We start from the raw sequence: 23,987 nt of genomic DNA on the forward strand, positions 1-23,987 counted from the left end.
TTAATAGGGCTTAAATACCACAATTATTATTATTATAGCACTCTGCACACAGCAAACACTCACTAAATACCATCGATTGATTGATTAATTGATCTGTCATCTTCCCACCGTATTTTCCACCCTACCACGTCACTATAATATCGCTATGGGCAGGAAACGTGTCTGCTAATTCTGTTGTATCGGACTCTCCCGGGCACTTAGTACAGAGCTCTGCACTCAGTGAGCCTTCGATAAATATGATTGATTGATCCCCATGCCCTCCTGCTAAGCACTTTGGTACTCGCCCCTTTGTCCCCTCAATGCTTATGTGAATATTTTTAAATTTGGTTGTTTTCCCTACCGGTGAATACATTTTCATTTCTGTCTCCGTTAGTTTGTAAGTTCCTTGGGGGCAGGGATCATATCTACTTACTGCGTAGTACTCTCCCAAGCACATAGTACAGTGCAACTGCCCACAGTAGGTGCTCAATAAGTGTTCTGGATTAATTGATTGATCGATTGACCTGCTTCAGGTGGCTGGCTACCAACCTGGAACTTCTGGGAAACGGCATCGTCCTCTCCGCCGCGGTCTTCGCAGTGATAAGCAGAGCCCACCTCAGTCCCGGGATCGTGGCCTTCTCAGTCACCACTTCTCTGCAGGTAGGCGAGAGCCAGCTGGCACGTTCTCCGGGTCCCGCCGATCCGACTTCCACTTCCCGTTGGGACGAAGAGAGGCTGGTGCCCGGAATGACCCCCGTTAACTGATACTGTCTACTGGAGCTGTACTTTCCCATGCCCACCTCTTTCCCCCCTCCAGTCCTCGAAGAGGGAATCCTGGCTGTTTCTTGGCAAAGAACGGGCTCTCTTTTTGACCTTAATTTCCTCACTCCCTTCTGGACTGTGAGCCCACTGTTGGGTAGGGACCGTCTCTATATGTTGCCAACTTAATCAATCAATCAATCGTATTTATTGAGCACTTACTGTGTGCAGAGCACTGTACTAAGTGCTTGGAAAGTACAAGGCTGGCAACATATAGAGACAGTCCCTACCCACCAGCGGGCTCACAGTCTAGAAGGGGGAGACAGAGAACAAAACCAAACATACTGACAAAATAAAATAAATAGAATAGATAGGTACAAGTAAAATAAATGAGTAATAACTTAAGTGCTTAGTACAGTGCTCTGCACACAGTAAGCGCTCAATAAATACGATTGAATGAATGAATGAATGGTGGCGGCACCTTAGGGGAAATGTGAGTTTTGGTTTCCTCCTCCGTATTACGGGGAGTCAAACGCTTAGTACGGTGCTTTGCGCACAGTAAGCGCTCGATAAATGCGATTGAATGAATGAATGGAAAGCTGAAGGGTCCCAGCCTGGGGCGAGTGTCCGATCTGAGGAGAACATTGGAAAGACTGAGCGGAGGCTGACTGGACAATTGCATTATAACCCGCTCCTCACCACCTCTAATGGTGCAGAGCACAATTCACCAGCATTGTTCTAAGTTGCCCAGACAGTTGGGAATGGTTCATTCATTCATTCATTCAATCATATTTATTGAGCGCTTACTGTGTGAGGGCACTGTACTAAGCACTTGGGAAGTCCAAGTTGGCAACATCTAGAGACGGTCCCTACCCAACAGTGGGCTCACAGTCTAGAAGGGGGAGACAGAGAACAAAACAAAACATATTAACAAAATAAAATACGTAGAATAAATATGTACAAGTAAATTAAATAAATAAATAGAGTAATAGAGGGTGTTACAAGGTGATCTAGTTGTCCCAGGGGGGTCTCACAGTCTTAATCCCCACTTTACAGATGAGGTAACTGAGGTTCACATCAGCTTTTCTGGAAATAGCCCCAGGGGTCTTCCACATCGGCCTCTCCGCCCACCTGACATCACCCAGAAGATGCCACAGCCTGTGTCCATACCCCGCGCCCTCCGTTCCCGCACCTGACTCCTTCTTTGCTCACTTCTATATCCCTTACCCCCATTTTTATCTCCTGGGCCACTAGTGAAGCAGGGGAATGACTTCCGCAGGAGGGGGAATTAAGAGGGTCACCGGTATTCTGTTCATTCATTCTTTCATTCGTATTTATTGAGCACTTACTGTGTGCAGAGCACTGTACTAAGCGCTTGGGAAGTACAAGTTGGCAACATGTAGAGATGGTCCCTACCCAACAGCAGGCTCACAGTCTAGAAGGGGGAGACAGACAACAAAACAAAACATATTAACAAAATAAAATAAATAGAATAAATCTGCACAAGTAAAACAAATAGAGTAATAAATCTGTACAAACATATATACAGGTGCTGTGGGGAGGGGAAGGAGGTAAGGCGGTGGGGATGGGGAGAGGAAGGAGGGGGCTCAGTCTGGGAAGGCCTCCTGATTGTCAGCTGAGTGACTTTGGGAAAGTCACTTAACTTCTCTGTGCCGCAGTGACCTCATCTGTAAAATGGGGACTAAGACCGCGAATCCCCCCTCGGGATAACCCGATCACCCTGTAACCTCCCCAGCACTTAGAACAGTGCTTTGCACACAGCGCTTAATAAATGTCATTATTATTATTATTATTATTATAATGATGGTATGTGTTAAGTGCTTACTATGTGCCAAGCACTGTACTAAGCGCTGGGGTAATGATGATAATAATGATGGTATTTGTTAAGTGCTTACTATGTGCCAAGCACTGTTCTCAGCACTGGATAATGGTAATGATGGTATTTGTTAAGCACTTACTATGTGCCAAGCACTGTTCTCAGCACTGGATAATGATAATGATGGTATTTGTTAAGCACTTACTATGTGCCAAGCTCTGTTCTGTGACAGGAAGCCACAAAGCAGCAGAGCAGGAAAGCCAACTGGGTTCCCGAGAAGTCTCAGGGGAGGATCGGTGACTAATCCTGAGGGCTGCGTGTACTTCCCCAGAGTGCGGATGAGTTGAAACACAGGTTTCTTGGGGAAGAAAGTTGGTTTCCTGTGGATTTCATCCTCCCCCAGTGCCCCCTCTTTCCCTTGACCTGAGGAGCTGAGAGTAACTCCCTGCCTTTAGTTCAGAGGGAGGATATTCCCAGAGACAGCTCACCTTCGCACGTGCTGGAGGCCAGGTCAGCAGGAAGCAGCGGGGCCTAGGGGAAAGAGAAGACAACTGGGAGTCAGAGGAACTGGGTTCTAATCCACTCACTTGCTGTGTGACCTTGGCCAAGTCACTTAACTTCTTTGCACCTCAGTTCCCCATCTGCAAAAGGGGAATCCCATACCCATGCTCCGTACTACTTAGAATGTGAGCCCCTTGTGAGACGTGATTACACTGTTTCCACCCCGACGCTTAGTACGGTGGTTGGCACAGAGCACTGGCTTAATAAATGCCATTATTATTATTATTATTATCTGTCCCAGTGCTTAGAACAGTGGTTGGCACATAGTAAGTGTGTACCAAACACCATCATTAACAGAGCCTGTAGCAGCACAGTCTGGAATCAGGGAAATCCCTGATCTCTTTCTCCCTGGGCAACCAACAGTCCTATTTGGTCGCTCTTCTAGACTGTGAGCCCACTGTTGGGTAGGGACCGTCTCTATATGTTGCCAACTTGTACTTCCCAAGTGCTTAGTACAGTGCTCTGCACACAGTAAGCGCTCAATAAGTACGACCGATTGATTGATTGATTGCCAACTTGTACTTCCCAAGCGCTTAGTACAGTGCTCTGCACACAGTAAGCACTCAATAAATACGATTGATTGATTAACTAATACTACTACTATTATAATTATTAATATCGTGACAGTGGCCAGGCAGTGTCTTCCCGCTCCACAACCGAGAGACTTCTTCATAGCAGATCCTACATTTTGAGCTCATTGAAAAAGCTCATTTCTAAGTTCTACTTCACAGATGCATTCAGTCATTCATTCAATCGTATTTATTGAGCGCTTACTGTGTGCAGAGCACTGGACTAAGTGCTTGGGAAGTACAAGTCAGCAACATATAGAGGCGGTCCCTACCCAACTACGGGCTCACAGTCTAGAAGGGGGAGACAGATAACAACACAACAACACAAAACACGGGTTCGTTCAGTAATCAGCAAGGCGAGAGAGAGAGAGAGAGAGAGGCTGGGATGGAAAGCCTGAGTTTTATATAAAATTTATTCCGCGAGGTGAATTGAATTATTGAGTTGTTTAGATGCAATGGATTGAGCTTCCCTTTCGGGAGGAATGTAATCAATTAGCTAATTAGCACTTAGCACAGATTTAGCCCTATAATCTCTCCGACCTTCTGGGAAAAGCTTGGAGGAACTAGGGAGTTAACTGTGTTTAGGTGGTCCATTCTCCACCCACCACAGGAATCTTGGGCCCAGACATTTAGCTTTAATTCTCAGGGAGGGAGATTAAATCCAAATGCTTACACTTCCGTAATTATACAAGGTTCAGTAAATACACAAGCTTCCATAAACACCCCAGCAAATTTCCATAAATACACAAAGTTCTATAAACACAAACTTACTTGGGACCAAGTGTATGTACTCAGAAGTTTATTTACCTTGTGGTCAGAGAAGCCACATGTCCGAATAACTGAGTCAGAGGAATAAGACTCTTGAACTCATTCATTTATTCAATCGTATTTATTGAGCGCTTACTGTGTGCAGAGCACTATGCTAAGCACTTGGGAAGTACTAGTTGGGGACATATAGAGACGGTCCCTACCCAACAGCGGGATCACAGTCTAGAGGGAGACAGACGACAAAACAAAACATATTAACAAAATAAAATAAATAGAATAGTAAATATGTACAAGTAAAGTCAATAGAGTAATAAATCTGTACAAATATATATACAGGTGCTGTGGGGAGGGGAAGGAGGTAGGGTGGGAGGGATAGGGAGGGGGAGAGGAAGGAGGGGGCTCAGTCTGGAAAGGCCTCCTGGAGGAGGTGAGCTCTCAGTAGGGCTTTGAAGGGAGGAAGACAGCTAGCTTGGCGGATGTGCGGAGGGAGGGCATTCCAGGCCAGGGGGAGGACGTGGGCCGGAGGTTGACGGCGGGACAGGGGAGAATGAGGCACGGTGAGGAGGTGAGCGGCAGAGGAGCGGAGGGTGCGGGCTGGGCTGGAGAAGGAAAGAAGGGAGGTGAAGTAGGAGGGGGTGAGGGGATGGACAGCCTTGAAGCCAAGAGTGAGGAGTTTTTTCCTGATACGTAGGTTGATTGGTAGCCACTGGAGATTTTTGAGGGGAGTGACAAGCCCAGAGCATTTCTGCACAAAGATGATCTGGGCAGTGGCGTGAAATATAGATTGAAGTGGGGAGAGACAGGAAGATGGGAGATCAGAGAGGAGGCTGATGCAGTCATCCAGTCGGGATAAGATGAGAGATTGAACCAGCAGGGTAGCGGTTTGGATGGAAAGGAAAGGGCGGATCTTGGCGATGTTGCGGAGGTGAGCGCGGCACTTTTTGGTGACGGCTTGGATGTGAGGGGTGAACGAGAGAGCGGAGTCGAGGATGACACCAAGGTTGCGGGCTTGTGAGACGGGAAGGATGGTAGTGCCGTCAACAGTGATGGGAAAGTCGGGGAGAGGGCGGGGTTTGGGAGGGAAGACAAGGAGTTCAGTCTTGAGTTCAGTTCAATTCAAGAGCTCTATCTGGCTTGCTGATTGGCCCGTCTCTTCATCCTCCAGAGGGTCCTCCTGGAGGATTCTGGATAATGGAGGCCTTGTGGATCCTAAGAAATGGGGTCCTGAAAGGATTAGGTTCTTATTCCTTCTCTTTTCTGCCAATTTTATCTCCAACCAGGGCCACATGGAGGCACAACCAACAACAACCTCAAAGGAGAGTTTCCCTCCCTTGTTTCTTCTCCGAATCAGTGAATTTGAGGAAAACTCTCAGGGAATCCCAAGTTAGGCCTGAGGAGTGTTACCATTATTCGTTAGATCGTTCTTATTGAGCACTTACTGCATGCTGAGCACTGCACTAAGTGCTTAGGAGAGTACAATATGACAATAAACAGACCCAGAAAGGATTCATCACTAAGAGCCTCCACCTTCTTTCAAACTAGGTCACTGAAATCCTGCACTGGGTGGTGCGTTCCTGGACCAGCCTGGAGAACAACATTGTTTCAGTGGAAAGGGTGACAGAATATTCTAAGACACCAAAGGAGGTAAGCGGTCCAGCTTTACTCCCACTCTCAGTGGCTTGGCTAACAAGTTCCCAACTGGAGGACAGTCACGTGTGAAGTGCACTTTTCGCAATCAGAGGGGGGTGCCCTGGGAAGCCTGGGAATTTGGCCAAGTAGCGACATGGGACCCATGTCCTCAACTTTCAAGGTCCCCAGAGGGGCATCCCAAGTTTCCTCGCACACTCCCCAGAGCTGGACGGCCGGCGAGTTAGAGGCAGAAAGTGGTCCATTGGGAAACTCCTCAACAGCTGCAAGTGACTCCCTCCCTGCTCCCTTCCAGCCGCTTCATCCACCCCAATGGCTCCCTCCACCAGCCGAGGGCTTTTTAAAATGGTATTTCTTAAGTGCTATGTGCCAGGCACTGTACTAAGCACTGGATTAGATACGAGATGATCAGGTCGGACACAGTCCAGATCCCACGTGGGGCTCACGGTCTTAATCCCCTTTCTAAAGATAACTGAAGCAACTTGCTCAAGATCACAGAGCAGGCAAGCATCACTGCTTAGCGGCTAGAGCCCAGGTCGTGGGTTCTAATCTTGGCTCTGCTACGTGTCTGCTCTGTGACCTGGAACAAATCACTTCACTTCTCAGGGCTTCAGTTTCATCATCTGGAAAATGGGGATTTAAGAGTTCGAGCCCTGTGTGGGACAGGGACTGTATCCAACCTAACTTGTATCTACCCCAGCGCTTAGAACAGCGATCAGCACATAGTAAGGGCTTAGCAAGTACCATAATTATTTTTATTATGAAGTGGCAGAGCAGGGATTAGAACCCTAGTCCTTCTGACATCTAGGCCTCAGTTCGGATCCCCTGCGGCATCCCGGACCAGTGAAGACATGGTGGATTGGGGGCGGGATGGGGGGAAAGTTGAGAGTCAGGAACCGTGGGGGTGAGGGGAGATGGTAGGCTCCCATTGTGCTAACCTGGGTGCTGCTAGACTGTGAGCCCACTGTTGGGTAGGGACTGTCTCTATATGTTGCCAACTTGTACTTCCCAAGCGCTTAGTACAGTGCTCTGAACACAGTAAGCGCTCAAGAAATATGATTGATTGATTGTTAGAACCCAAATCCAACCTGGGTTGTAGACGAGAATCTGGAGCAGCAACGGAGATCCTCCACCTCCAGTTCCCCCAAACTCCATTCCCTCTCCTAACCTCCGGTGCCGTCGGACCCTGGGATTCCACTTCCTCCCCATCAATGCCAAGCATCAGGAGAGGAAATGGAGGGAAACAGAATCCACCTTAAAGTGGCATGGCCTACTGGAAAGAGCGGGGAGTTGACCTTTGGCAAATCGCTTCACCTCCCTGCCTCAGTTCCCTCAACTGTTCTCATACTATCAATCAATCAGTCGATCGTACTTATTGAGCACTTACTGCGTGCAGAGCACTGTACTAAGCGCTTGGGAAGTACAAGTCGGTAACACATAGAGACGGTCCCTACCCAACAGCGGGCTCACAGTCTAGAAGGGGGAGACAGAGAACAAAACCAAACATACTGACAAAATAAAATAAATAGAATAGATATGTACAAGTAAGATAGATAAATAGAGTAATAAATATGTACAAACATATATATATATATATATACACTAGATTGTAAGCTCCTTAAAGGCAGGAATGGTGTCTACCAACTCTATTGTAACGTACTCTCCTAAGAGTGAAATTCAATGCTCTGCACACAGCGTGCACTCAATAATTACCATTAATAATTATAATGATAATAATGGCATTTATTAAGCGCTTACTATGTGCAAAGCACTGTTCTAATTCATTCATTCATTCAATCGTATTTATTGAGTGCTTACTGTGTGCAGAGCACTGTGCTAAGCACTTGGGAAGTACAAGTTGGCACCGGGGAGGTTACAAGGTGATCAGGTTGTCCCACAGGAGGCTCACAGTCTTCACCCCCATTTTCCAGATGAGGGAACTGAGGTCCAGAGAAGTGAAGTGACTTGCCCAAAGTCACACAGCTGACAATTGGTGGAGCCGGGATTTGAACCCATGACCTCTGACTCCATAGCCCGGGCTCTTTCCACTGAGCCACGCTGCTTCTCTATTTTTTTAATGGCATTTGTTAAGTGCTTACTATGTGCAAAGCACTGACTGAGCTCTAAGATGGATGAAATACCCATTCCCCCTCCCTCTTAGACCAAGAATCACTGATGGGAATCACAACTGTGTCCGATCTGATGACCTTGTACCTGCCCAACATTTAGCACCATGCTTGGCACATAGTGAATGCTTAATGAACACCATCATGACAGCACCAGGCTACAGGAGGGACACTGAGTCCTAAACTCTGAGTCAGAAGAGTGGGGAACAGGGTCTGGGGAGGTGGGGGACGGAAGGGAGCGTTGACAACTGACAGGCGATAATAATAATAATTAAGTGCTTACTTTGACACTGTACTAGGTGCTGGGGTGAATACAAGCAAATTGGGTTGGACACAGTCCCTGTCCCGCGTGGGGCTCGCAGTCTCAATCCCCATTTTGCAGATGGGGGAACTGAGGCACAGGGAAGTGAAGCGACTTGCCCAAGGATCAGACCTGACCTGCCCTAACCACCCCCATCCATTTCCCTGCTTCTTAAACTCTAGACGCGGCCCCTCCATGGTAGGAGGAGAGCCCACTGTTGGGTAGGGACCGTCTCTATATGTTGCCAACTTGTACTTCCCAAGCGCTTAGTACAGTGCTCTGCACTCAGTAAGCGCTCAATAAATACGATTGATTGATTGATTGAGTGAGTGAGTGAAGGGACAATCACCTCCTTTCCGAGGAGCCACTGGGCTCATCAGAGGAGGGGAACTTGTCAGCGTTTGCAGATGGGTCGTGTCTCCTCCGAGAGCAGGTTCAGTGTAGTATTTACTCCATATTATCCACGAAGCTGACATCCTCTGTCCCCAGTGTACTCTCCCCAGCGCTTCGTATAGTGCCCTGCACACGGCAAGTGCTCAATAAATACCACTGATTAATTGATGGATTACACTAAGTGGGTCTTTGACCCACGAAGGTAACTGAAGACCTCGCTGTGCGCTCTCAACCTCCGATTGCTGTGTTCATTCCTTCCCAGTCAGGGCTGCCTCCCTAAGGGGCAAAATGACCCCATAGTCTGAGGGGACCCCTCCACCACTAATAATAATAATAATAATGGTATCCGTACCATAATCAGGCACTGTGTTAAGCGCTGGGGAGAGTACACTATAACAGAGTTGGTGGATACAAGCCAATCGGGTTGGACACAATCCCTGTCCCACGTGGGGCTCACGGTCTCAATCCGCATTTTACCGATCAGGTAACTGAGGCCCAGAGAAGTGAAATGGCTAGCCCAAGGTCACCCAGCAGATAATAATAATATTTGTCAAGTGCTTACTATGTGTCAAGCATGGTTTTCAGTGCTGGGGTAGACAAAAGTTTATCGGGTCAGACACCATCCCTCTGCCTTGTCTAAGTAGAGGGGAGGACAAGTATGTAATCCTCATCTAGAGAAGCAGCGTGGCTCAGTGGAAAGAGCACGAGCTCCTCTCCCCCTCGTCCACCTCTCCATCCCCCCCATCTTACCTCCTTCCCTTCCCCAAAGCACCTGTATATATGCATATATGTTTGTACATATTTATTACTCTATTTATTTATTTATTTATTTTACTTGTACCTATCTATTCTATTTATTTTATTTTGTTAGTGTGTTTGGTTTTGTTCTCTATCTCCCCCTTTTAGACTGTGAGCCCACTGTTGGGTAGGGACTGTCTCTATATGTTGCCAACTTGTTCTTCCCAAGCGCTTAGTACAGTGCTCTGCACACAGTAAGCGCTCAATAAATAAGATTGATGATGATGATGATGATAAATACGATCGATTGATTGATTGATTAATTTGGAATCGGAGGTGATGGGTTCGTATCCCGGCTCTGCCACATGTCTGCTGAGCCTCAGTTACCTCATCTGTAAAATGGGGATTAAGACTGTGAACCCCACGTGGGACAACCTGATCACTTTGTATGCCCCCCAGCGCTTAGAACAGTGCTTTGCACATAGTAAGCGCTTAATAAATGCCAACATTGTTATTATTATTATTATTATCTTACACATTCATTCATTCAATCGTATTTATTGAGCGCTTACTGTGTGCGGGGCACTGAACTAAGCGCTTGGGAAGTACAAGTTGGCAACATATAGAGACGGTCCCCTACCCAACAGTGGGCTCACGGTCTAGAAGGGGGAGACAGACAACAAAACAAAACATATTAACTAAATAAAATAAATAGAATAAATATGTACAAATAAAATAGAGTAATAAATGCATACATGCATATATACAGGTGCCGTGGGGAGGGGAAGGAGGTAAGGCGGGGGGGATGGGGAGGGGAAGGAGGGGGAGAGAGCACACATGTGTGCAGAGCAGCCCACTTTTGGGTAGGGACTGTCTCTATATGTTGCCAACTTGTACTTCCCAAGCGCTTAGTACAGTGCTCTGCACAAAGTAAGCGCTTAATAAATACGATTGATTGATTGATTGAGGAAACTGGGGCACAGAGAAGTTAGGTGACCTAGCCACAGTCACACTGAAGGGAAGAGGCAGAACCGGGATTAGAACGCGGGTCTTCTGACCCCCAGGACCGTTCTCTTTTCCACTAGATCGTGCTGCTTCTCAATCAACGGCATTGACTTTGGTCAGAGCGCTGTACTAAGCGCCTGGGAAATAGTACAGCAGAGGTAGTAGACAAGATCACCACCCTCAGGGACCTTCCAACATAGTCTTCCTCCCCTCTCACCATTTCTTTCCCGGTTAGGCTCCCTGGACCGTGGCCAGCTCGCCATTGCCCAAGACGTGGCCCGATGAGGGACGGATTGAGTTCCAGAACTACGGTCTCCGGTATCGAGCCGGGCTGGCACTGGCTTTGAGGGACGTAACCGTGACCATCTTGCCTCGGGAGAAGGTACGCTGGCCAAACAGCCAGGGGCAGCCGGTATCTCCCTCCGAGGTCCTCGGATCCAAGATCGAGCATCTTTGGGCCTTATCTCTCCATGGGGCGGTTCCGGCCTCGGCTCGCTGGGGCCGTTGGGCTTTTAGGGCATCTTTCCCGGTGAGATCCGCTCAAGATGTCCAGCCTGAAAGGGGTGGCGGCTCCCTGGAGTGAGGCAGAGCGCCGGATCATTCGCCGACCTCCTTTCTCCAGGTTGGCATCGTGGGCAGGACCGGGGCCGGGAAATCGTCCCTAGCCGTCGGCCTGTTGAGGCTCTTCGAGGCTGCGGAGGGATGTATCCGGATCGACGGGGTCAACATCGCCCAGATTGGGCTCCACCATCTCAGATCCAAAATCACCATACTCCCCCAGGTACTGTCGGAGAATAATAATAATAATAATAATGGCATTTATTAAGCGCTTACTATATGCAAAACACCGTTCTAAATGCTGGGGAGGTTACAAGGTGCTCAGGTTGTCCCACGGGGGCCTCACAGTCTTAATCCCCATTTTACAGATGAGGGAACTGAGGCCCAGAGAAGTGAAGTGACTTGCCCAGAGTCACACAGCTGACAATTGGCGGAGCCGGGGTTTGAACCCGTGACCTCTGACTCCAAAGCCCGGGCTCTTTCCACTGAGCCACGCTGCTTCTCTGAAGGGGGGATGATGATGTTGGTATTTGTTAAGCACTTACTATGGGCCAAGCACTGCTCTAAGCGCTGGGGTAGATACGGGGTAATCAGGGGGTCCCATGTGGGCCTCACACTTTTAATCTCCATTTTACAGATGAGGTAACTGAGACACAGAGAAGTGACTTGCCCAAAGTCACACAGTTGACAGTTGGTGGAGCCGGGATTTGAACCCGTGACCTCTGACTCCAAAGCCCGGGCTCTTTCCACTGAGCCACGCTGCTTCTCTGAAGGGGGGAAGGGGCGGAAGGAGCGGTCTGGGGAAAGCCCTGGGCTGACAGGTGCATACTGGGGAACCTGGGGTTGCTGAAGGGTTGATGGGAGAGCTGGCTAAGGGCAGGACCCTGAGAATAATAATAATAGTAATAATAATAATAATAATGATGGCATTTATTAAGCACTTATTATGTGCAAAGCACCATTCTAAGTGCTTGGGCAAGTTTGCAACATCTAGAGACGGCCCCTACCCAACAGCAGGCTCACAGTCTAGAAGGGGGAGACAGACAACAAGACAAAGCATAAAAACCAAATAAAATAAATAGAATAAATATGTACAAGTAAAATAGAGTAATAAATCTGTACAAACATATATACAGGTGCTGTGGGGAGGGGAAGGAGGTAAGGCGGGGGGATGGGGGGAGAGGAAGGAGGGGACTCAGTCTGGGAAGGCCTCCTGGAGGAGGTGAGCTCTCAGTAGTAATAGTAATAATAATAGTAATAATGATGGCATTTATTAAGCACTTACTATGTGCAAGCACTGTTCTAAGCGCTGGGGTAGATACAAGGTAATCAAGTTGTCCCACGTGGGGCTCACAGACTTAATCCCCATTTTCCAGAGGAGGTAACTGAGGCACAGAGAAGTGAAGTGACTTGCCCAAAGTCACACAGCTGACAAGTGGCGGAGCCGGGATTTGAACCCATGACCTCTGACTCCAAAGCCCGGGCTCTTTCCACTGAGCCATGATGCTTCTTTAGTAATAATGGTGGTATTTGTTCATTCATCCATTCATTCTTACTGTGTGCAGAGCACTGTACTAAGCGCTTGGGAAGTCCAAGTTGGCAACATGTAGAGACGGTCCCTACCCAACAGCGGGCTCACAGTCTAGAAGGGGGAGACAGACAACAAAATAAAACATATTAACAAAATAAAATGAATATGTACAAATAAAATAGAGTAATAAATCCATACAAACATATATACATATATACAGGTGCTGTGGGGAGGGGAAGGAGGTAAGGCGGGGGGGATAGGGAGGGGGAGGAGGCTCAGTCTGGGAAGGCCTCCATTTGTGCCAAGCACTGTTCTAAGTGCTTTGGGGGGAAACAAGACAATCAGGTTGTCCCACGTGGGGCTCACGGGTCATGGGTTCAAATCCCGTCTCCCCCACTTGTCAGCTGTGTGACCTTGGGCAAGCCACTTAACTTCTCTGTGCCTCAGTTACCTCATCTGTAAAATGGGGATGAATCAATCAATCAATCAATCAATCGTATTTATTGAGCGCTTACTATGTGCAGAGCACTGTACTAAGCGCTTGGGAAGTACAAATTGGCATCACATAGAGACAGTCCCTACCCAACAGTGGGCTCACAGTCTAAAAGGGGGAGGATGAAGACTGTGAGCCCCCCGTGGGACAACCTGATCACCTTGTAACCTCCCCGGCACTTAGAACAGTGCTTTGCACATAGTAAGTGCTTAATAAATGCTATAAAAAAAATCCCCATTTTACAGATGAGGGAACTGAGGCACAGAGAAGTTAAGTGATTTAACTAATGGCATTTATGGAGCGCTAACTATGTGCAGATTACTATACTAAGTGCTTGGGAGAGTACAACAGAATTAGGCACGTTCCCTGCCCATAATGAGTTTACAGTCTACAGTCTAGGGTGATTGATTGATTGATTGATGGCTGGGGGAGGGGGGGGGGGGCTCCTCCTCTTGCCTTTACCCTCTATTTCTAGGATCCCATTTTGTTCCCCGGCTCCCTGAGGATGAATCTCGATCTCCTGCACGAACATCCCGACGGCGACATCTGGACAGCCCTGGAGCTGGTTCAGCTCAAGGCCTTCATCACAGACCTGCCCGGCCGCCTGGACCACGTCTGCTCGGACCAAGGAGAGAACGTGAGGTGAGGATCAATCCATCGTATTTATTGAGCGCTTACTGGGTGCAGAGCACTGGACTAAGCGCTTGGGAAGTATAAATCGGCAACATATAGAGACGGTCCCTACCCGACAGCGGGCTCACAGTCTAGAAGGGGGAGACAGACAACAAAACAAAACATATTAACAAAATAAAATAAGTAGAATAGATATGTACAAGTAAAATAAACAGAGTAATAAATACGTACAAACATATATACATATATACAGGTGCTGTGGGGAAGGAAAGGAGGTAAGGCGGGGGGATGATTCGCTCTTGCGCTTGGATTTGCCCCCTTTATTCACCCTTCCCTCAGCCCCACTTACGTACGTATCCATAATTGATTTCTATACCTGTCTGTCTTTCCCTCTAGACTGAATGCTCATTCAGTCAGTCAATCGTATCTATTCATTCATTCATTCAATCGTATTTATTAAGCGCTTACTGTGTGCAGAGCACTGGGCTAAGCGCTTGGGAAGTACAAGTTGGGGACATATAGAGACGGTCCCTATCCAACAGCGGGCTCACAGTCTAGAAGGGGGAGACAGAGAACAAAACAAAACATATTAACAAAATAAAATAAATAGAATAGATATGTACAAGTAAAATAAATAAATAGAGTAATAAATACGTACAAACATATATAAATATATACAGGTGCTGTGGGGAAGGGAAGGAGGTAAGGCGGGGGGGATGATTCACTCGCGCTTGGATTTGCCCCCTTTATTCACCCTTCCCTCAGCCCCACTTATGTATGTATCCATAATTGATTTCTATTCCTGTCTTTCCCTCTAGACTGAATGCTCATTCAGTCAGTCGATCGTGTCCATTCATTCATTCATTCAGTCGCATTTATTGAGCACTTACTGTGTGCACAGCACTGTACTAAGCGCTTGGGAAGTGCAAGTTGGGGACATATAGAGACGGTCCCTACCCAACAGTGGGCTCACAGTCTAGAAGGGGGGAGAGAGACAACAAAACAAAACAAAGTAACAAAATAAAATAAATAGAATAGATATGTACAAATAAAATAGAGTAATAAATATGTACAAACATATATACAGGTATCTATTGAGCACTCACTATGCGCGGAGCACTGTACTAGGTTCTTGGGAAAGTACAGTATAACAAACAATAAACGGACCCATTCCTTGCCCACAATGAGCTTACAGTCATGATGGGGAGACAGACATTAATATAAATAAATTATAGATATGTACATAAGTGCTATGGGGCTGCGAGGGGGGATGAATAAAGGGAGCAAGTCAGGGCGACACAGAAGGGAGTGATGATGGTATTTGTGACGCGCTTACTATGTGCCAAGCACTGTTCTAAGTGCTGGGGTAGATACAAGGTAATCTGGTTGTCCTACATGGGGAAGAGTCTTAATTGCCCAACTTGTACTGCCCAAGCGCTCACAGTAAGAGCTCAATAAATACGATTGAATGAATGAATGAATTGCTCACAGTCTTAATCCCCATTTTACAGATGAGGTAACTGAGGCACAGAGAAGTTAAGTGATTTGTCCCAAGTCACACAGCTGATAAGTGAAGGAGCAGGGATTTGAACCCACAACCTCTGATTCCCAACCCCGGGCTCCGTCCGCTAAGCCACACTGCTGGGAGAAGAGGAAAGGAGGGCTGAGTCAGGGAAGGCCTCTTGGAGGAGATGTGTCTTCGATAAGGCTTCGAAGGCGGGGAGAGTCATTATCTGTCAGATTGATCAATCAATCAATCATATTTATTGAGCACTCACTGTGTGCAGAGCACTGGACTAAGCGCCTGGGAAGTCCAAGTCGGCAACATATAGAGACGGTCCCTTCCCAACAGTGGGCTCACAGTCTAGAAGGGGGAGACAGAGAACAAAACAAAACATATTAACAACATAAAATAAATAGAATAAAAATGTACAAATAAAATAGACTAATAAATACGTACAAACATGTATACATATATATAGGTGAATATACATATATACAGGTGATATTCATTCAATCGTATACAGGTGAATATACATATATACAGGTGATATACATTCAATTGTATTTATTGAGCACTTACTGTGTGCAGAGCAATCAATTAATCAATCAATCGTATTTATTGAGCACTTACTGTGTGCAGAGCACTGAACTAAGCGCCTGGGAAGTCCAAGTCGGCAACATGTAGAGACGGTCCCTTCCCAACAGCAGGCTCACAGTCTAGAAGGGGGGAGAGAGACATCAAAACAAAACATATTAACAAAATAACATAAATAGAATAAATATGTACAAATAATATAGAGTAATAAATACATACAAACATATATACATATATACAGGTGTATATATACAGGTGATATTCATTCAATCATATACAGGTGAAAATACATATATACAGGTGATATTCAATCGTATTTGAGTGCTTACTGTGTGCAGAGCAATCAATCAATCGTATTTATTGAGCACTTCCTGTGTGCAGAGCACTGTACTAAGCGCTTGGGAAGTACAAGTTGATATACATATATACAGGTGATATACATATACAGGGGAATGTGTCCACCGACTCTGTAATGGTGTACTCTCCAAAGCGTACATGATGATGGCATTTGTTAAGCACTTGCTATATGTTTGTACATATTTATTACTCTATTTATTTTACTTGTACATATTCTATTTATTTTATTTTGTGAATATGTTTTGTTTTGTTCTCTGTCTCCCCCTTCTAGACTGTGAGCCCGCTGTTGGGTAGGGACCGTCTCTATATGTTGCCAACTTGGACTTCCCAAGCGCTTAGTCCAGTGCTCTGCACACAGTAAGCGCTCAATAAATACGATTGAATGAATGAATGATCTAAGCCCTGGGGTAGATACCAGGTAATCAGGTTGTCCCACGTGGGGCTGAGTCTTAATTGCCCAACTTGTACTCCCCAAGTGCTTAGTACAGCGCTCTGCACACAGTAAGCGCTCAATAAATACGATTGATTGATTGATTGAGGACCGGATCAACATGGGCCGGGGGCCCAGGCTGTTTCTCTAGTGGGAACTTGTTAGCGGGAGGGTGGGAAGAGAGGGTGGGTGAGGTCTTCTAGACTGTGAGCCCACTGTCGGGTAGGGACCGTCTCTATATGTTGCCAACTTGGACTTCCCAAGCGCTTAGTACAGTGCTCTGCATACAGTAAGCGCTCAATAAATACGATTGATTGATTGATTGAGGACTGGATCAACACGGGCTGGGGGCCCAGGCTGTTTCTCTAGTGGGAACTCGTTAGTGGGAGGGTGGGAACAGAGGGTGGGTGAGGTCTTCTAGACTGTGAGCCCGCTGTCGGGTAGAGACCGTCTCCATATGTTGCCAACTTGGACTTCCCAAGCGCTTAGTACAGTGCTCTGCACACAGTAAGCGCTCAATGAATACGATTGATTGATCGATTGAGGACCGGATCAACACGGGCCGGGGGTCCAGGCTGTTTCTCTAGTGGGAACTCATTAGCGGGAGGGTGGGAACAGAGGGTGGGTGAGGTCTTCTAGACTGTGAGCCCGCTGTCGGGTAGGGACCGTCTCTATATGTTGCCAACTTGGACTTCCCAAGCGCTTAGTACAGTGCTCTGCACACAGTAAGTGCTCAATAAATATGATTGATTGATTGATTGATTGAGGACCGGATCAACATGGGCCGGGGGCCCAGGCTGTTTCTCTAGTGGGAACTCGTTAGCGGGAGGGTGGGAACAGAGGGTGGGTGACTTCCCCAGAGCTTAGTCCAGTGCTCTGCACACAGTAAGCGCTCAATAAATACGATTGAATGAATGAATGAATGAATGAGGACCTGAATGCTCCCTTCACCGGCCTCCCCGTTACTTGCAGCGTGGGCCAGAAGCAGCTCCTGTGCCTGGCCAGGGCGCTGCTCCGGAAGACCAAGATCCTCGTCCTGGACGAAGCCACGGCGGCGGTGGACCCCCAGACGGACCTCCAGATCCAGGCCACCTTGAGGACCCAGTTTGCCAACTGCACGGTCCTCACCATAGCCCACCGCCTCAACACGGTCATGGACTGCGACAGGTGATAACTACTTATCGGGCCTGCCGAACCCCACTCTGTCTCTGACCTCCTTGGGGACAGAGCGCAGGTTTGGGGGCCAACTGCCTGCTGTGTGACCTCGGAAGAGTCGCTTCACTTCTCTGTGCCTCATTAGAGGAGCAGCGGGGCTCAGTGGAAAGAGCCCGGGCTTTGGAGTCGGTGGTCATGGGTTCAAATTCAGTCATTCAATCATACTGATTCCCTTCAAGGCCTTACTGAGAGCTCACCTCCTCCAGGAGGCCTTCTCAGACTGAGCCCTCTCCTTCCTCTCCCCCTCACCTTACCTCCTTCCCCTCTCCACAGCACCTGTATATATGTATCTCTTTGTATGAATTTATTACTCTGTTTTATTTGTGCAGATTTATTCTATTTCATTAATATGTTTTGTTTTGTTGTCTGTCTCCCCCTTCTAGACTGTGAGCCCACTATTGGGTAGGGACCGTCTCTATGTCGCCAACTTGTCCTTCCCAAGTGCTTAGTACAGTGCTCTGCACACAGTAAGCGCTCAATAAATACGATTGAATGGATGAATGAATGAATGTATGAATTTATTACTCTATTTTATTTGTGCATATTTATTTTATTTATATGTTTTGTTTTGTTCTGTCTCCCACTTCTAGACTGTGAGCCCACTGTTGGTTAGGGACTGTCTCTATATGTTGCCAACTTATCCTTCCCAAGCGCTTAGTACAGTGCTCTGCGCACAGTAAACACTCAATAAATACAATTGAATGAATGAATGAATGTTTGTATGAATTTATTACTCTATTTTATTGGTGCAGGTTTATTCTATTTATTTTATTTTGTTAATACGTTTTGTTTTGTTGTCTGTCTCCCCCTTCTAGACTGTGATCCCACTGTTGGGTAGGGACCGTCTCTATATGTCACCAACTTGTCCTTCCTAAGCGCTTAGGTCAGTGCTCTGCACACAGTAAGCGCTCAGTAAATACGATTGAATGATTGAATGTATGAATTTATTACTCTATTTTATTTGTGCATATTTATTCTATTTATTTTATTTTGTTAATATGTTTTGTTGTCTGTCTCCCCCTTCTAGACTGTGAGCCCGCTGTTGGGTAGGGACCGTCTCTATATGTCGCCAACTTGTCCTTCCCAAGCGCTTAGTACCGTGCTCAGCACACAGTAAGCACTCAATAAATACGATTGAATGAATGAATGAATTTACTGAGCGCTTACTGTGTGCAGAGCACTGTACTAAGCGCTTGGGTAGTCCAAGTTGGCAACATATAGAGACAGTCCCTACCCAACAGCGGGCTCACAGTCTAGAAGGGAGAGACAGACAACAAAATATATTAACAAAATAAAATAAATAGAATAGTAAATATGTACAAATCCCCGCTCCACCAAGTGCCAGCTGTGTGACTTTGGGTTCTCTGGGCCTCAGTTACCTCATCTGTAAAATGGGGGTTAAGACTGTGAGCCCCCCGTGGGACAACCTGATCACCTTGTAACCTCCCCAACGCTTAGAACAGTGCTTTGCAAATAGTAAGTGCTTAATAAATGCCATCATTATTATTATTTGTAAAATGGGGATGAAATGCTTGCGTGGCTCAGTGGAAAGAGCCCGGGCTTTGGAGTCAGAGGTCATGGGTTCAAATCCCGCCTCCGCAGATTGTCAGCTGTGTGACTTTGGGCAAGTCAGCGTGGCTCAGTGGAAAGAGCGGGGGCTTTGGAGTCAGAGGTCATGGGTTCAAATCCCAGCCCTGCCAATTGTCAGCTGTGTGACTTTGGGCAAGTCACTTCACTTCTCTGTGTCTCAGTGACCTCATCTGTAAAATGGGGATTAAGACTGTGAGCCCCCCGTGGGACAGCCTGATCACCTTGTAACCTCCCCAGTGCTTAGAACAGTGCTTTGCACATAGTAAGCGCTTAATAAATGCTGTTATTATTATTATTATTATTATTATTATTATTATTATTATTATTATTATTCCCTCAGACTGTAAGCCCCATGCCAGGCAAGGACTGTATCTGATCCTTTTATATCAAACCCACCCCAGGGCTTAGTAGTGCTTGGCACAGGGTAAACACTTAAATGCCACAATAATAATTATTATCACTAATACATTCTCCTCAGAACCATCCGGTTGGTTCAGGACACGCCCCGGGGCATCCAAAGGCAGTAAGGCAGCAGAACCAACGGAAAGAGAACAGGACTAAAAGTCAGGAGACCTGGGTTCTAATTCCGGCCCTGCCACTTACCTGCCGTATGACCTTGGGCGAGTCACTTAATCCCTGGGTGTCACAGTTCCCTCATCAGTAAAATGAGGCTAATCAATTAATGGTGTTTACTGAGCACTTACTGTGCGCAGAGCACCCTACCAAGGGCTTGGGAGAGTCCAATACAACATTCCCTGCCCGCAATGAGAAGGAATGAGAAGCAGCGTGGCTCCGTGGAAAGAGCCCGGGCTTTGGAGTCAGAAGTCGTGGGTTCAAATCCCGGCTCCACCAATTGTCAGCTGTGTGACTTTGGGCAAGTCACTTCACTTCTCTGGGCCTCAGTTACCTCATCTGTAATATAATAATGATGGCGTTTATTAAGTGCTTACTATGTGCAAAGCACTGTTCTAAGCACTGGGGAGGTTACAAGGTGATCAGGTTGTCCCACGGCAGGCTCACAGTCTTAATCCCCATTTTACAGATGAGGGAACTGAGGCCCAGAGAAGTTAAGTGGCTTGCCCAGAGTCACACAGCTGACAATCGGCGGAGCCGGAGTTTGAACCCATGACCTCTGACTCCAAAGCCCGGGCTCTTTCCACTGAGCCATGCTGCTTCTCTATGGGGATTAAGACATGTGAGCCCCCCCTCCCTAGCGTTTAGGACAGTGCTTTGCAAGTAGTAAGCGCTTAATAAATGCCATCATTATTATTATTAATGAGCATAAAATAATTCTTCCTCCCTCAGACTGCAAACCCCCCTTTTCCTTTTCCCCCTCACACTGATCCAAACCAACAGCTGGAGTTCCAAGCTCCCCAGGGGTCTGAAGATTGTAAAAGCAGGCATTCAGCACACCAGGGCAGGGAGAGGCAGGTGTGTCTGTGGTGGTGGCAGCAAACCCTATGGAAACCACTATGGAAAGGGGCTTCCTGCCTGGAGGACCTGTGATCCTGGGGGAGGAAGCAGCAGACCCCTGTTGGAATTATCTAAACCTCCTTGCCTTATCTTAAACACCACTTCATAAACTACTAAAATTTGCAAACGATTAAGGGAAAATTGGACCCAGGCTTGTTTACACAAATAGTGAGAAAACAATCAAGGAAACAATGGTATTTACTCAGCATTGATTAAGCAGAGCACTATGCTAAGGGCTTCCTTCCTCTCCCCCTCATCCCCCTCTCCATTTCCCCCATCTTACCTCCTTCCCTTCCCCACAGCACCTGTATATATGTTTGTACATATTTATTACTCTATTTATTTATTTTACTTGTACATATCTATTCTATTTACTTTATTTTGTTAGTATGTTTGGTTTTGTTCTCTGTCTCCCCCTTTTAGACTGTGAGCCCACTGTTGGGTAGGGACTGTCTCTATATGTTGCCAACTTGTACTTCCCAAGCACTTAGTACAGTGCTCTGCACACAGTAAGCGCTCAATAAATACGATTGACTGACTGACTGAAACCCCATGTGAGACAGTCCAATTTGGTTGTCCTGTGCCACAGCACTTAGCACTGAGTCACTAATTATTATTATTGTGGTTTTAAGTGGCAGGAGGGAGTAGGAACTACAACACGCTCGCCAGTGTGTGTTTCCCTACCCAGGGGGCAAGAAAGATTTAGTTTCAGGAGGAAAAACTTCCCACCGCTGCCTGCCCGGGCTCCGATCCCAGCCCCAGCTTTTCCTGGCTGGCTTAGAGAAGCAGCATGGCATAGTGGATACAGCACAGACCTGAAAGGGAGAAGGTCAGGGGTTCTAATCCCTGGCTCCACCACTTGGGTGCTGTGTGACCTTAGGCAAGTCACTTCACTTCTCTGTGCCTCAGTTACCTCATAATAATAATAATAATAATGGCATTTATTAAGCGCTTACTATGTGCAAAGCACTGCTCTAAACTCTGGGGAGGTTAAAAGGTGATCAGGTTGCCCCCCGGGGGGCTCACAGTCTTTCATCCCCATTTTCCAGATGAGGGAACTGAGGCCCAGAGAAGTGAAGTGACTTGGCCAAAGTCACACAGCTAAGTGGCGGAGCCGGGATTTGAACCCACGACCTCTGACTCCAAAGCCCGGGCTCTTTCCACTGAGCCATGCTGCTTCTCTGGGAAATAGGATTTGAGAGTACGAGCCCCGCCACCGCAGCACTTAGCACAGTGCCTGGCACCCTGAAAGCACTTAAATACCATAACTATTATTATTATTATTATTCACATAGAGAGCACTTAAATACCGCAGCTATTATTATTATTATTATTTCCCTTAGGCCGTTGCAGCTCTGCACTGATGGCGTCCCTCTGTTTTGCTTCCGTCCTCAGGGTGTTGGTCATGGACGACGGACAGGTGGTCGAATTTGACTCTCCGGCCCAGCTGCTGAGGCGGAAGGGACTGTTCTACAGACTGGCTGAGGAGTCCGGCCTGGTCTGACGGCGAGCCGGCGGCCCGACCGCGGGCCAAGAGGGGTCGGGATCCGCCCTGGGATCCAGTGGATGAGGGCTCACTGGGTGGAATCTCAAGGGATTCGGTCCAGATTCCCCGGTGAAACCCCCAAATGGCCGCCAACTCCTTGGGAAACCATCACCGTCTTCCCGCTTCGGAGGTTCAGTCTTCACGTCGGGCTCAGAACGGCTTCTGTGATCGGTGGCCGAGCCCGATCCTTTAAGCCAAAAAGACTTGGCCGCGGGGACGGCTCTGGATTCATCCGAGTTGCGGGCGTCACTGCCACATCTCTCCGACTGGGGAGGTTCCCCTCTGGGGGATGTTTTATCCAGGCCAAGGGGGAGCATAATAGGTCCTCCTCAGCCCCGGCTCCATGGAGGTGACCCGGCAGCCACTGGGAGAGGACGTGAGTTTCCAGGTGAACGGAACTCCTGCCTCTACTCCAGAGAGCTCAACAGGGAATAAATTCTCCCCCGTTAACGGCTCCTAGGCTTTCCTGAATAACAGTGGTATTGGGGCGCTTACTATGTGTCAAGCACCGTACCGAGCACTGGGGCAGATGCGAGATAATCAGGTTGGACACAGTCCTGGTCCAACGTGGGACTCACAGTCAAAGAGGGAGGGAGAACATTGGATATTTGGGGAAACTGAGGCAGAGATAAGTTAAGCGACTCGGCGAGGAAGGAAGTGGCGGAGGCAGGATCGGAACTCAGATCTCCTGAGCTTGTGGGGGGGTTCCATGTCCAGGGGCAGCCTCCAGGGCTGGGGGAAGGGGCCAGGTGACAGGAGGACACAATGGATGCGTAATTGTTGGCTTCAGCACCGTCTTGGTGGGGCAGAGTGCCAACTGAGGGCCCAGTGCTCGCTTCCCCCGGAGTGGCTTAGATTCTCCACAGATAAACCCAGGTCAGAGAACAGAGGCCTCGCACAACGCCTCCCGGGATTCCACCATCATCATCAATCGTATTTATTGAGCGCTTACCATGTGCAGAGCACTGTACTAAGCGCTTGGGAAGTACAAATTGGCAACATATAGAGACAGTCCCTACCCAACAGTGGGCTCACAGTCTAAAAGTCCAGCCCGAGAAGATAAGGAGTGCTGCTGATAATAACGATTATGGTATTTTTTAAGTGCTTATTATGCGCCAGGCACTCTACTGAGCACTGGGAGGGATATAAGCAAATCGGGCCCCTGTCGCATATGGGGCTCCCAGTCTTAATCCCCATTTTACAGATGAGAGAACTGAGGCCCAGAGAAATCAAGTGACTTGCCCAAGGTCACGCAGCAGACAAGTGGCAGAGCCAGGACTAGAACCCAGGCCCTTCTGAATCCCAGGTCCGGGCTCTACCCACTAGGCCATGCTGCTCTCTTCTCAGGAACATCCAAACGGAGACTGATTAGGCCATTGC

The 23,987-nt window shown here is 47.6% G+C and overlaps 1 protein-coding gene across 2 annotated transcripts in view; it reads left to right on the top strand.

Moving 5' to 3' along the window:
• ABCC6 (ATP binding cassette subfamily C member 6) overlaps positions 1–23,062 on the top strand; it is a 76,050-nt gene extending 52,988 nt beyond the window's left edge. For both annotated transcript variants that reach the window (XM_038762866.1, XM_038762867.1), the window contains exons 25-31: positions 513–639; positions 6,016–6,117; positions 10,919–11,065; positions 11,306–11,464; positions 13,741–13,907; positions 17,756–17,950; positions 22,457–23,062. In XM_038762866.1, coding sequence (XP_038618794.1) covers positions 513–639; positions 6,016–6,117; positions 10,919–11,065; positions 11,306–11,464; positions 13,741–13,907; positions 17,756–17,950; positions 22,457–22,565 — 1,006 coding nt within the window. In that variant the 3' untranslated portion in view covers positions 22,566–23,062. The remainder of the gene's footprint in view (positions 1–512; positions 640–6,015; positions 6,118–10,918; positions 11,066–11,305; positions 11,465–13,740; positions 13,908–17,755; positions 17,951–22,456) is intronic.
• Positions 23,063–23,987: the final 925 nt, after the last annotated feature.

This window comes from Tachyglossus aculeatus, chromosome 21 (assembly GCF_015852505.1).
Source record: "Tachyglossus aculeatus isolate mTacAcu1 chromosome 21, mTacAcu1.pri, whole genome shotgun sequence".
Classification (NCBI taxonomy): Eukaryota; Metazoa; Chordata; class Mammalia; order Monotremata; family Tachyglossidae; genus Tachyglossus; species Tachyglossus aculeatus.